This window comes from Atractosteus spatula, chromosome 5 (assembly GCF_055471065.1).
Source record: "Atractosteus spatula isolate fAtrSpa1 chromosome 5, fAtrSpa1.hap1, whole genome shotgun sequence".
NCBI lineage: Eukaryota > Metazoa > Chordata > Actinopteri > Semionotiformes > Lepisosteidae > Atractosteus > Atractosteus spatula.
The window spans coordinates 47,852,355-47,866,298 of NC_142710.1; the positions used below are offsets into that span (position 1 = coordinate 47,852,355).

Genomic DNA, 13,944 nt, shown 5'->3' on the forward strand with positions numbered 1-13,944 from the left:
AATTTCCAAGACGTGTCTTTTGAACTTCTGTAAAAAAGAACAGTTTAGATGTGCAGTTGTGTGAATTTGGGATATGTTGTGCTTGAACCCATGTGACATGTTCAGAGCTTTTGTTGCAGTACATACAGTATAGTGTCAAATTAACTTGCTATTAAACAGTTTAAAGAAGCTATAGATAAAACATACAGGTGTTTATATTGATGTTATTTTAAATGGTGTGCGGGACACAAACAGTGTTCATTTAGTCATCAGTTTTGATTTTGTCATAATCTCAGTCAAGTTGACTAAAGTGTCTATTAGTCATAGTCACTTTCTAGTCACCCGTTTTAAATTTAGTCTAGTCAAGTTAACGCACCCAAAGAAGGCTCCACAGCCGAAACGTCTGTTTTTCTATTTTGGCACTGTTAATAATAAATCTGTACTTCAAGGTTTTTTGTTATTTTTCAAAGTGACTTTTTTTCAAAGTTTCAAAGCAATATTATGAATTTATTCAATAGAGGTTTCTGCCAATACTGAATCTGCAATAACTATAGGGGAATTACTGCACAAGTTACATAAGAATATTACCACTGGACAGAACAAGTAACATATACTTTTTTTAACTTACTGAGATAATATTAATAAATCCTTTTGATGCCATTAGTTTCAGTTGAAAAGCTACCATAGTATAAGAGTTGTCTAAGTGCTAAAGATGTAGTGCTAGTATCATGCCGACAAAATGACAGGCCTGTGCTTGAAGTCATCACAGCAATTTCACTCCACACTTATTCTTCTGAAGAAATAAGAGGAATGCCTGCACATGCTTTAAGATGTTTGCTCTACGATATTCCTTGGTTAGCTAAACACCCAGTGACATAAACAAACCATATGTAATTTAAAAAAACATCTTTTCCGACACATGCATAGCGTTTGACCAGATCTCACATTGAAGAAGAAGTAACATCTTATACATTAATCTTAGCCAAGACAAAAAAAAAACTTCCTAATGTGAAAACTGTAAAAAATTTTGTTCTTGCTTAGTTTTGTAGTTAATTTATAGTTAATTTCTTGACTAGCTACCATGTAAAAACAGATGTCTTAATGAGAAAGCATCTGAGTCCTGCAACTCATATGGCGCTTAAAATTTGTTGCACTTCTTCAACTCATAATGTAGCCACGCTCTGATTATCTTCAGTAATGTTTTACAATAGCTTTACCTGGTTTCCTCAGCCTATAAAAAGTGCTGCTGGTCTCCAGATCTTTTTCTTGGCAGCTGAAAGCATGTAGTATCACAAGCATTTCTTGCATCTCCACAGCTTTTCTTTTTTAAGCAAGGTGTTTTAGTTTTAATATTTAATCTAATTAGCACAGCATGTGCATTTTATTGTTTATATAAACTCAATTAACACAATAGGAATTCATGACATGAGGTGTGGAAAAGATTTCCTGGAAAAGAGGGACAGTTAGAAAACAAAAGCAGAGAGAAAACGCCACTTGCGATTCTCGCACGTTAGTAACCCTGAGGCACCACGCAGTCCACATATGGTCACAGCCCTGGGATTATACCCATTACAGCAAGCCTGCTATTTATCAGATGTAAATTAGTAAGCAAATTGTGAACCTCGTGACGAAATTAATTTCAGTATGAGCTGTAGTCAAAAGGTCTTTTTCGTTTCGTCTAGCTTCATTCAAACAAAATTACAAAGCAATTTAGTCAACGTCATTGTCATCGTGGATTATTTCTGTGCGTGTTTCGTCTTCATGAACTAAAATGAAACGCAAGTCGTTGATCTGAGGCGGCACTTTTACATAAAGGAGTCTGGAATAAGCTGCTGAGCCTTGTGTCACACCTGAAGAAGGCTTCACAGCCAAAATGTTGTTTTCTCTCTTCTCGTTTCAGCATGGAATAAACCTGTTACTTGTTCCCTAGTATCAATTAGCCACTAATAACCAAATGAGGTAGGTAAGGCCAAATAGCCTCCTGACATTTCTCAACTTTATCATTTTTCAATTTTTAAAAATGTCATGTTTAAAGCACATCTTTAAAAAAACATTAAACATCACAATGGTTACAAATTACAGAAGGTCATTTGGATCATGGAGGTAGTTTTTTCAATTCCTGAAAGAGCCCCAGTTCTATGAGAACTGGTGCACTCTAATAAGAAAAAAAAAAATTAACTGCTCACACAGTAAGCTTGGTATAGCAGATATTTCCCTAGATTAACTATGAATTTCAGTTATAAATGAAATACTTCCTGGATCATGCAGATCAGGATTAGAATGGCTTCTAATGTTGCTCTTAATTTGTCGTCTTTGAAATAATTCAGGTGGGCAGCTGCGTCAGCATGCGTAGCCTGCAAAGTAACAAGTAATAGGTTTATTCCATGCTGAAAAGAGAAGAGAGAAAACTCAACGTTTCGGCCGTGGAGCCTTCTTCAAGTGTGACACCTATTACTTGTTCCTATGAGAACTGGACAGTTTAGAGCAGCCACTCAGGCCTGTTTTTTTCTGCAAGAATTAAAGTTCAAAATATATGTTCCTTGTATATGAAAAATTTGGGGCATCTTAGTACCCAGCTTTACTGGAGTCTAGTCTACTCTTTTTCTACTCAATGCTTAGTCTACTCTCTTAAGACCAGGGTTCAGAGAATTAAAGAAATTCATTTTTGCTTTGGGATGTGGGAGGAAACTGTAGTACCTGATAGGAACTGACACAAGCAGGGAGACCATGCAACATCCACACTGGTTCCCCAACCTGGAAGTGTACCCAGGAATTGTGTGGCTACCTAAAAAGTGCTTTGTAGAAACTTTGAAAATTAATTTTAATTTTTATTTTGTCTGATCCCTTTATCCAAAGAGATTTAGTAGTTAGAATTATCTATCCCTAAAATAACCTGTAGTTAGCTCTTCAAAACAATAACCAGGGACTCTGTTTGCTTTTTCTCAAGTGCATATGATTAAGAATACATGGATTAAATATTAAAAACAAATATTTTAGAGAGATTTTTGGAAATTACATATGGTACAAATCAAAGTTTTAGCAATTCATGGTTCTTTTCCTCTGCTGGAGAAGTTAAGTTGTATTCCCTCTACTGTGAATAGAAATGTAGAATAAACTTGAGCAACAGACCAGTGTTACCTGGATCGTCTCTTTCCACATGTCAAGAGGCTGATTCCCATATGATTCTCAGACAAGAAAGGCACCTTCATACAGTCAAGAGTACTGGAGTCTTCAAGCTTCTGTTCACAGTTCTTTTCCTTAACCCCAGCTGCTGTTCTAGTGCTGAATGGAGCGATTTTGCTTCTTCCTCAGAGGCGTATGTGGAATGTGAACTTCCAAGGACTTGACTAAATTGGAAATGTCAAAAAGTGTAAATGCAAAATTCAGTTTAGGTTTTTTTATATATTTCTTCAGTTATGCTAGAAATTTAATTTCAAAGGAAACATCTGAATTGATTTAAAAATTGTTTTCCTGGGGGGAATAATCTCATACATATCAAGGCTAAATGAGTAGAAAAGGGCTTAGTTTTTAAAAGTGGTTTCTTGAAAAAATGCAAGCTGAAACATCTATCCATACATTTTCTGCCATTCAGGGTCACAGGGGGAGTTGGGAGTATCTTGGCCAGCAACAGGCGCAAGGCAGATTATAGCCAGAATCAGACGCGAGTCTATTGCAGGGCAGACATTAGCATAGACACGCACTCACTCATACCTAGGGCCAATTTTCCCAGAAAATTCTACCTGTATGCTTTTAGGCTATGGAAGGAAACTGGAGCACCCAAAGGAAAGCCATATATTGTATACATCACATTCAGGTGGGTAGCTGCATCAGCATGCGTATGATGCAAAGGAACAAGTAACAGGTTTATTCCATGCTGAAAAGAGAAGAAAGAAAATGCAACATTTCGGCTATGGAGCCCTCTTCGGGTATGAAGGCTCCACAGCTGAAACATTGTTGCCTCATATTCAGATGTATTGAGAAACATTTGTATTCAAATGTACAGAAGCACTGCGTGCCCATAAATATTTTCCCTTAGGAAACAAAGTTGATCTTATCTTAAAATGTGGTGAGAACATTCAAACTCCATGCAGGTAGCACCCCAGACAAGGGACTAAACCCAGGGCTCCAACTCTGTGAGGCTGCAATATTAACCACTATGCCACAGTGCAACTGAAACACATTAGTTTTCAAGTGATTCACTTTAACTGAGCAGTTTAGTAGGTTATAATAGTTACCATATAAGGAGCTTTAGTTACTGTTATCCAATGTAAGTTTAATATGAAAAAAGTATGCAAAAATGTAGTGTTGTAGCTGAAAACCTCATGTCTTGTTATATGAAAAATGTCCGCACGAGGGGATGAGTGAATTTAGTACAGTGGTGACATCTATTGGCATGTTCTAGAACAGGCAGAGGTGCTGGAAATTATCTGGGGAATATAATGTTGCTCCACATTAAGCTGAGCAAATTGTAAGAATGAATATTGTCAATGTTTTGAACAATATACTGTGTCTTGCATATTCAGGAAATTGCCATTCACATTATACCATCAGAATCTTACTTAAAAAGAAGTTTAATCAGTCCTGTTTCATGCCATTTCTACAAATAATGCTTTGTTACCCTTTCTAAGATACCTTTTTGCAGTTATAAAAATTGAGAAATATTATTGTGTAATTGATTTACTTGAGAAGGGTATGTTGATGGTTTTTTAAATATTTAATGTAATGAAAATATTTACTGTGTGTTTTATGTGAAGAAATCATTTTTTCTTGTAACCCCATTTTGACTTAATGTGTGCTTACCATAAGGATTGTTTTTACCAGCAGTTTACAAAAGTCTTCTGAGTGGGTAAGCACTTGAGTATTATGAGCTTGTTCTTCTGCATTATGGAAAGCAAGGATTTTCAGTGTAATTGAGGTTCAAATTGCATTCTGGTAAGAAAGAAGAGTTACTTATGTGCTCTTTATTTTTTACCTCAGGAATGTACAAATGTTATCCACACAATCTACAGTGCCTTCAGAAAGTATTCACCCCCATTGAATATTTCTCGTTCTGCTGTGTTGCGAAGTAAAATTAAAGCATATTTAAATGGGATTTTTTTCCACTCCTGTAGAAGTAATTCTCTATAATGTTGAAATGAAATAAAGTATTTAGATGTCTTCAGAATTATATTAAAAATAAAAATCTGAAAATTACTTAATTGATAAGTATTCACCCCCTTTGTTTTAACAACCTAAATTGGGTGTGGTATTCAATTATCTAAAGAGTTATCACACCAAATACATTAACAAGGTGCACCTGTGTTCATTTCAAATCCACCTGTGTTCAGTTGCTTGATTGCACAATAAATATCACTGACTTTGTGAGGTCTCACAACTAAAACAGTAGATCAGATCAGTCCTGCTGTCATGAAGACCAAGGAGCTGCCCGTGGAACTTCCGAGATGAAGTTGTTAGGAGGAAAAAAGCTAGAGAAGGCTATAAAAAGATTGGCAAAGCTTTGAACCCTCCTAGGAGCACCGTGAACTCCATTGTAACAAAATGGAAAAGACATGGCACAACCCAGACACTACTAAGATCAGGCCGTCCTACCAAATTGAGCAACTGGACAAGAAGGGCAATTGTCAGAGAAGTGACCAAGAGGCCAGCTACAGCACTTTTCCAGTTCCAGGAACTGGAAAGTTTGTTGCCATCAAGGGCAACATGGATGGAGCCAAATACAGGCAAATCCTTGGGGAGAACCTAGGCAAAGATTCATTTTCCAGCAGGACAATGACCCAAAGCACACAGCAAAAACTATCAAGGAATGGCTTGAAAAAAAGAAGGTTAGTATTCTGGAATGACCCAGCGAGAGCCCAGACTTGAATCCAATTGAAAATCTGTGGTATGACCTAAAAATTGCTGTCCACCGACGCATTTAATTTGGCAGAGTTGAAGCAAATTTGCATTGAAGAATGGGCAAAAATTCCACAATCTAAATGTGCAAAGCTCATACAGACATGTAGTAAGTATTGGCTCGGAGGGGTGAATGCTTTTGTAAATGAGAAATGTAAGTGTGTTATTGAAGGGAGAAAAAATCATTTCAATGTGTTAAGTGATATACTATTATTGTTTTCTTTAAATTTAATTACAGAAAATAACCTACCCAGAAATATAACCCCTGTTTTATATAGCGGATTTCATAGTACATATTGGTCTCAAGGTGCTGTACAAGTCAAAGACAATACAGGTAATCCAAAATTAATTTCAAATTGATAAATACTTTTTAAAACTATACTTCTACAGTATACACATTTCATAATGATTTCTACTGTAACTAATAACTAATAGTTAGATCTGATCACAAAAGTATTGTCAGCCTCCATCTCCAGCAGTGCTAATAACTATTAATAGTTCCTTAGATTTGTATAATACTTATCATCACAACGGTTCCCAGAGAGTTTTTGCATATGCGGGTGTGTTTGCATTCTTTGGAACCAAAGTGCAGCACCTACTTTTGTGATGTGCAGCAGCCATTCTGTGCCGGTAGCTCCACTGCACAACAGGTCAGGTCAAAGAGAGAAGTTACTTCACCAGTTGAACTAAAGGGGAAATCTGGACATCTAGGTTAACACCCCTACTTTTACAAGACGCACCCTGGAATCTTTGATACTCATGTAATCAGGACCTCTGTTGGATGTCTCATCAGAAGGGGTCTTAACTCCTACATTACGATCTTTTCTAGGTTTATTGGACAATTATTCAATTCAGTGAGGGGTAGTAAAAAAATTATAGTAAATTAATAAAAGTGACATGATCTGTATAGCTATTTCTACAGCTCATTTTATTTGCTAGAGATCTAGATACCAATACTTATGTCAACGGCTGTACAGTGTTGTGGATTGGTAAGTGTTGAAACCTAATCAAGTTACTAGTCTCCTTTATAAGAAAGTCAATTCTAAGTACTTTTAAGTGAATTAGTCCAAACCTAATGATAGTGAATACTAAGATGTTTACAAATGTTTCAGTACAGATTGTCTACATCCTTAAACTATTAAAGTGTTAACATAAATCTATTAGTACTCTTCAGTTATCTGCATAAATATGCTTCTTTTGCTTCTGAAATCAAAGGACTGTTTTACTGCAGCTTACCAGTGACCATACTGATGATCATTTGAATGTAACAGGTCCTTTTGACTGTATTTATGGATAGTCACACATGATTATGCAAAGTGCATAATTCACCAAACCGTTCATTTACAATTGGCTAAGCTTTGGTTTGTCTTTGTACACAAGTATTTTTAGAAGTCATTAGTAGATTTAGATATGTACACAGTTATTTTTAGAAGTCATTAGTAGAAAGATGTCATGTCTGTAATAAGTGAAGGGCTGTCTTTTACAGCCTTTCATGTAGTTATTCCCCTTTATAGTATATTATCAGGTTTTTGTTAGTGGGAGTACGAAAATGGACTCCTTTATATGATCTATTAATGTTTTTGTGAGTCATAGATTATTTTAATGATGCTCTTTTTTTCCTATTGTGGTTGAAAGTACGTGCGTTCATTGTAAAATCTACTCATTCTTTGACATCAGTGTGCAGACAGTGATTAGGTAAGACCATGGAAGCACACTACAGAGAAATATATTTTGTTTTGTGATGTCTTCATCCAGGGCTACTTACATATCATATGCATTGCAATGCTATAAGCTCTTAAAACAGCTATAAAAAGATGTATAGAGAAATATTAAGTAGTGTGATGTAACTGAGACATTAGTTCTAAGTAATCTTTGATTGCTATGGTTCCCTTTGCTACAGTTTGCCATTGAGCTCTTTAAAGAGATACAGCAGATGACAATATTGTAAAGCAAAAAATAATCAAGTGGACAAAGAACTGAAAATAGTTTCTTGTCTATATTTTCATGACATATGGTGGGCAACAACAGTTATTAAATTGCAGTACAATGAGCATGAATTGCAAGCTCATTTTGGACAGAGTTTAATAAAAATTATGCCCATCATACGAGTATAGGGTGTACAGCTGGATGCAAAGCAGAGCTGAATCATGGAGTTGTATGTTATCAGTGCAAATTTTAAGGAAAACTGGATATTTAAAAAAAAAGAATTTATTGACAAAGAATATAGAAGCTCTAAAATGTTAGAACTCAATCTACACCTCTGTGACAAGTTTCAACAAAAACGTACATTGTAAGCGTCACAAAGCTGATATTTATGGTAGGGATGTCCTTTAACCTTATAACCAAGGTCAATATGTAGCAATACGTTGCCTGGTGTAATGAGGACAAAATCTGGACGTCTGATTGGGTGCAAGTAATATGCTCTGTTGAGTCATCTTTTATTCTGTTTTTCTACATGGTTAAGTTTGTTTGGAGAAAGCCAAGGAACACTGGCGGTGGATCTGTTATAGTATGGGTAGCCGTGGGCAGTGGGAGTCAATGGATCTGATTATTACTCTGCATGGTAAAATTACGGCCAAGGAATACAAAGACATTTTAAGTGATTAGATGCACCCTATGATGCATAGTTTCCTTTAGATGCTTCCACATTCCAAGCTGATAACACCCCTATACACATCGCTAAACACATTTAAGGGTAGTTTCATGAACACCAGGATGAAGTCGAACCTCATTTCCAGTCAGACATCATTGAACCTTTATGGGAGGTTTTGGAATGTAGTGTGTAGTAGATTCCACACTTTTCATCACGCAAAGAGCAGTGAAGAATGGTCCATTATCCCACTAGAAACAGTTCAAAACTTTCTATAGTATTTGAGAAGGTTTAAAGCTGTTCTGAAGGCAAATGGCAGCCTATCTCCTTATTAGTCCATATTAGTCTAACACATGATCTTTTTATTAACCAGACCTGACCATCAGATTATTTATGGGATATTCAGGACACAGTGTTTTCCAACTCTATCAACTGGGTATTAATTGATTGACTAACTTGTGGAATAATGATGCCACATCCCTGCTGCAGAGGAATGCTTATAGACTTTATTCCACAGTGTCTATAGGCTGTACTGGGAACACTTGTGGGTCAGTGTCTTTTACATTGGTCTTTCCATTTTTTGTCCACTACCAGTACTTTTCTGATTAATATTAAAATGTGCAATGAGTTTTTTTGGTACGTCATTTATATAAAATATAAAAGGTAAAAGAGTTCAAGTAGGTAGCTGCATCAGCATGCGTAGGCTGCAAAGGAACAGGTAACGGGTTTAAAAGGTAAAGGAGCTTGCTGAAATTGTCACCCAGCAGTTTAAAGGGCTATAATGAAAAGGAACAAGTAAAGGTTTATTCCATGCTGAAAAGAGAAGATGGCTCCACAGCTGAAACATTGTTTCTTTTCTTCTCTTTTGAGCATGGAATACACCTTTACTTGTTCCTTTGCAGCCTATGCATGCTGACACAGCCACTTGAACTACTATAATGAAAAGTCTTGGTTCCGTCTAAATGCTTTATCCAATACAGTGTTGTAAAGGACACAGATTCTGTCCTGGTACACAGAAGGCACAAAGCAAGATACATCCTGTACAGGATGCCTGTCCATCATGGGGCACACACAGACACAAATGCAACAGGGCCAATTTTCTCAGAAGCCAGGGAGAACATATATACTCCATGCGGATAGCATCCATGCTGACTACTGTGCTGCCCCAAGTCTTGGTTCCATTTAGGCCTAATAATATTCACAGTTAAGACATATGTAACTCTGTTTTAATTTTTGAGTGCGAATCCAGCAGTGTACTTTAAAAAGATATTTTTTAAAATATTAAACATCAAACTCAAAGGAACCAAAAATGCAATATCGAGAAATGTTTTACTTGGAAAAGCTCCAGGACTGCTTTTTGCAGGCTTTTATTTTGTTAATAAGGAAAGAGTCAATGAGAATAACTTCCATGAAATGAAACCTGCTGTTTGAATTGGAACATGTGGGAGTCATATTACTGAAGGTAATTTTGGCGTTTGAGTGGGCTGTGCACACCCTTTTCAAAACATAAAAAAATAATTTGAGAGAAAATAGTAAGAAGACATGTCCAATTCCATTTGAATTCTTTCAAAATGAAAATGTCATTTCAGTTTTCAGTGTAGCTTTCAGTGTAGCTTTTGATTACTCTCAGCTGCTAAATACAAATGCCCGACAAGGTGTTAGTGAAAGATAATAGCACCCTGTACTCTGTATACACAGGTTGTTGACACAAGCAGCAAGAGCACTCTTTTGGGCAAGGATATAGCAAATATTCTGAATCTGCTGCCAGTCTAACCTGTCTTTAAGATACTGGCATGTGAGAAAAACAAACAAGAACTCAAACTGATTTATAGAGATTACATTGTTTGAAGTGTATCCATCAAGTGCAGAGTTTGTCAGATATATTGATGAAATTGTACTCTGCATGCAAAGTCTGCTAGTCTCTATGCACAAGTGAGTTTTTCTGCATGCCATGAATGTGCACTCCGATGCAGGGCTTCTCAGTAAGTACTGTTCTTGAAGAACGGTACTCAGATGTGCTCCTTTTTAATGTGGCAAAAAGTAAATCCTAGGAAACAAGTGGATTTGGAACCTGAGTTCTACGCTGAGCTTGTCAGGTTTCACTGCTAGAATGCTCCTTGTTTTTATTTCTTCAAAAACAAGTGACAACAGTGTTTTTGCTCTCCCTTTTTAGCAGGAACTGTTTTTTTTATTTTGTTACTATTGCAGTTTTTCCTAGATCAAATATCGTTTTAATACAAAGAGGGTGGAACATTTTTGGAAGTCTGAGTTAAATTACCTTTTGCATGATATTTATGGATTTTTATGTATAATATATAATTGGCCTCTGTTGACTCACATCTGAATGAAGGCATCCCCAAGGTTCGCTTAAAAACCTCTGTCCTCGGTTCGCCTCATTCAGCTGTTGAGAAACTGACTTCACAAAAATATTACCTCCTGACAAACCAAAGTGGTTTGCCAATAAGGATGGATTTTATTGAATCTGAAAGTGCCAAAATGTTGTGGGTCTATTTTCAATCTGTTGAGGTTGTATTATTAGGATGTCAGGACTTGTAAATGAAGAGGAGTGAAAAGGGGGGGAAAGTCCCCACAAATACAGAAATACAATAGTGTATTGTGTATATAGTGTGAAGATATTTGGATTATTTTAATATATTTAAAATACTGACTTTTTAATTTCACATTTCACTAAACAGTGTAAAATAATAACAATGCAGTGGCACACCAGGCAACATTTTTATAAACACCTTTTGACCATGACAGTAGTATACTAGAAGATATCTTGTTGAAAAATGTCAGATTGCATTCACGTAATATTCAATTAAAACTAATCCAAATGTTTTCACAGTGTTTTATATACAATATATACATTTTCTTTTAGAGGCTAATATTTCCATGCAGGTTCTCTTTACAGTTACAGCTAATGCCAATCCAATTCCTGTAAAATGTCTCCTGCAAGCCTGATCACTTTTTGTATAAGGTAATACAGTAAAAATGAAAAGTTGAACATTATCATGTTAAAGAGAACACAAAAAATAAGTACACATTAAATAGCAAAGTTTTACTTTTTCTTTGAATTCTGCAATGTTCAGGAATGATTAGGTCATTGTTGATTGGGGCTCAAACATTGAAGATTGTTTTGAGTGCAGCCTGCTGAATCTCTGCCAGGCTTTCTCTGAAAAAGAAGGATTCATTTGCATAAAGAGGGACTTCTGGTATGACCATATTAGATAAAATTAGACTCCTCCCTCTGTTTTTCTATTTATCTGCCAGGACCTTTGTGACTCAAGTGCACTTTTTAGTAGCATACATAAAACCAAAGATGGAGTCTGTGAGCTGAGATCGCTAATGATACTAGACTCAAGTAGAAAGTAAGCAAAAAGGCGCACGCAAATAATGTGAAACTAGAAGGAACGAAAAGGCTTTGTGGAGCGGCCTCACTTTGCACAGGGCCGTAGGCAGAAGGCGAGTTCTCTTCTGCAGTCTTTTTTTCAGAGACGAGGGCTGGCAGGGAGCCCAGAACTGCATGGAGTTTGCAGAAGGTTAGTAGAGTTGTACATTAACTTACCGCAGCACAGAATGACAGTTGGACTTTGCTGCTTGCCTCTTTTTTATTTTCCTTGCAAGAAGTTTGCTTGCCACCATGCCTGGGATGCAGTTGCTGATTGCGGAAGAAGTTGTTGTTAGCTGGCCTGTGTGGATAATCTCAAAATGAGGGATTAACTGCTGCGATCGGCCCACATAAGCCATTCTGAAATGTCATTTGAGTGTTTTTGGCCAAAGTTCAAAGACAGATGGGAGTTGAGTTTGCTGTGAACTCTATGAAAAAATGCTGAGTGTTGCAGGAGGTAAACGCCCACGATATATAAAATAGTAAAAATAAAAAGCAGCTAATGGCATTGAAAGATAATTGTGAATGTTTACCTGTACTAATTTCTGACCGGATACTTGTATCTTTTTTTCCTTTCATATTGTATTTTAAGTAGTTTGCTTTTATTTGTGGTAACTGTGGTTTCAGTGTCACAGGAAACGCTGTTTATAGAGGAAGGCTCGCTTTCAAGCTGTTGAATTTCCTCTTTAGTTATAGGTCAGCGCCACACATTTTAAAAATATGAGAACGGATCCAGCAATTATGCTGTTGGTAACTTTGGTTAGGGAGATGTATAGCATTTAGGCCTTAATCCTTTTTATAGCATATCTGACTTTGACAAAATCTGACTTATGTTGATATGAATAGGAGGTAGCAGTAATCTAGAGACACTTTTCTCATCAGCAATCCTTGTTTGCATAGCCTTTTTAAAATAAAGATGCTCTAAGAAGAGCAGATAAACTTGGATTTAAGCAGGTTTATGACCAATCAAAACTTTTCAGATTTCTTTTAACCATATTTAACATGCATTGTATTAGACATAAAATAATGTTTTTGTCAGTTGTGTAAAATATTTGAATACATTAGAGAATGTAATTATTTTCGTTATAGATTGTTTACAAAAACATTTTTCTTGTAGTTTGACAATAGGCTGACTCGACTTGTTTTATAATGCAATGAATCCAAAAAGACTTTCCTTTCACTTAGTGTAAATGTCACCCACTTAAAAACAGCTAAAACATTCTATGCATTATTCCTAAATAATAGTTGTAGAACCAAATGTCGAGTTCATGGGAATTCAGTTTCTTCAAAAAAAACTTGTGTGATTATTTTTTTAAGATCAAACTCTTGTTCTATAATAAGTTTCTAAAAGGTTTTATGTATACCTTTTGGTGGACTTGATAGCATAAAATGGTTAGAAACGTTAAACATATAGATTATTCTTTGCTATATTTTTGGAAAATAGGTCCAAAGCAATAAACAGCAAATATTTTAGCGTAATGCTTCTCCTGGGAACTATAGCATTTAAAAGTCTTTTCTAGCCTGCATCGCTATTTGTTTACAGACCAAGTGCACCTATAAGGTTTAAGAAAGTAGTGATTTTGCTGTCTCTATGAATTATGTTGTCTTCTTCTGCAGCTCTTTCAGAGGGTTCAGTCGTAAATTCACACGACAAATCACAGATTGGGTTTAGTTTAAACATTTAAACTTTGTCAGCTAATGAGTTCTGATCAACAAGGTTTTTCTAACTGAACTAATACAAGGCCACCTCCTTTTTATTTTTATTGAATATAAATATTTGTCTTCCTATATTCTAACCTCTGAGTCCTTAAATGACACTCTTCAGGTTTGCAACACTTCCAGATGCTTTTTGGTGTCAGGATGAAGAGAGGATGCAGCAATACCACATTAATGTTTAAATCTGATTCAGCAAGTTGCATAAAAAATTGCTGAAATCTTTGTGTGCTTTACAGGCTGTAATTATTGTTGACCAATATGAAAATACTTAACAAGTTTTAACTCTTATTTGCCAACTGTAGCAGCATTTTGATTTTACTTGACTGCGTCATGTGGGTCTTTTAAATTATGAGTTGTCCTGGAAGAATCACAGGCA

General features: G+C 36.0%; 1 protein-coding gene across 3 annotated transcripts in view; it reads left to right on the forward strand.

The window, feature by feature from the left end:
- The window catches only part of atxn7 (ataxin 7), a 58,908-nt gene that overhangs the window by 29,735 nt on the left and 15,229 nt on the right, over positions 1-13,944 (forward strand). The window contains exon 1 of one of the 3 annotated variants that reach the window (XM_088917869.1): positions 11,828-12,003. The exons of the other annotated variants lie outside the window; for them this stretch is intronic. Within the exon in view, the coding sequence (XP_088773995.1) occupies positions 11,988-12,003 (16 nt within the window). The 5' untranslated portion in view covers positions 11,828-11,987. Of the gene's footprint in view, positions 1-11,827; positions 12,004-13,944 lie in introns of those variants that run through there. 3 annotated transcript variants of the gene reach the window in all.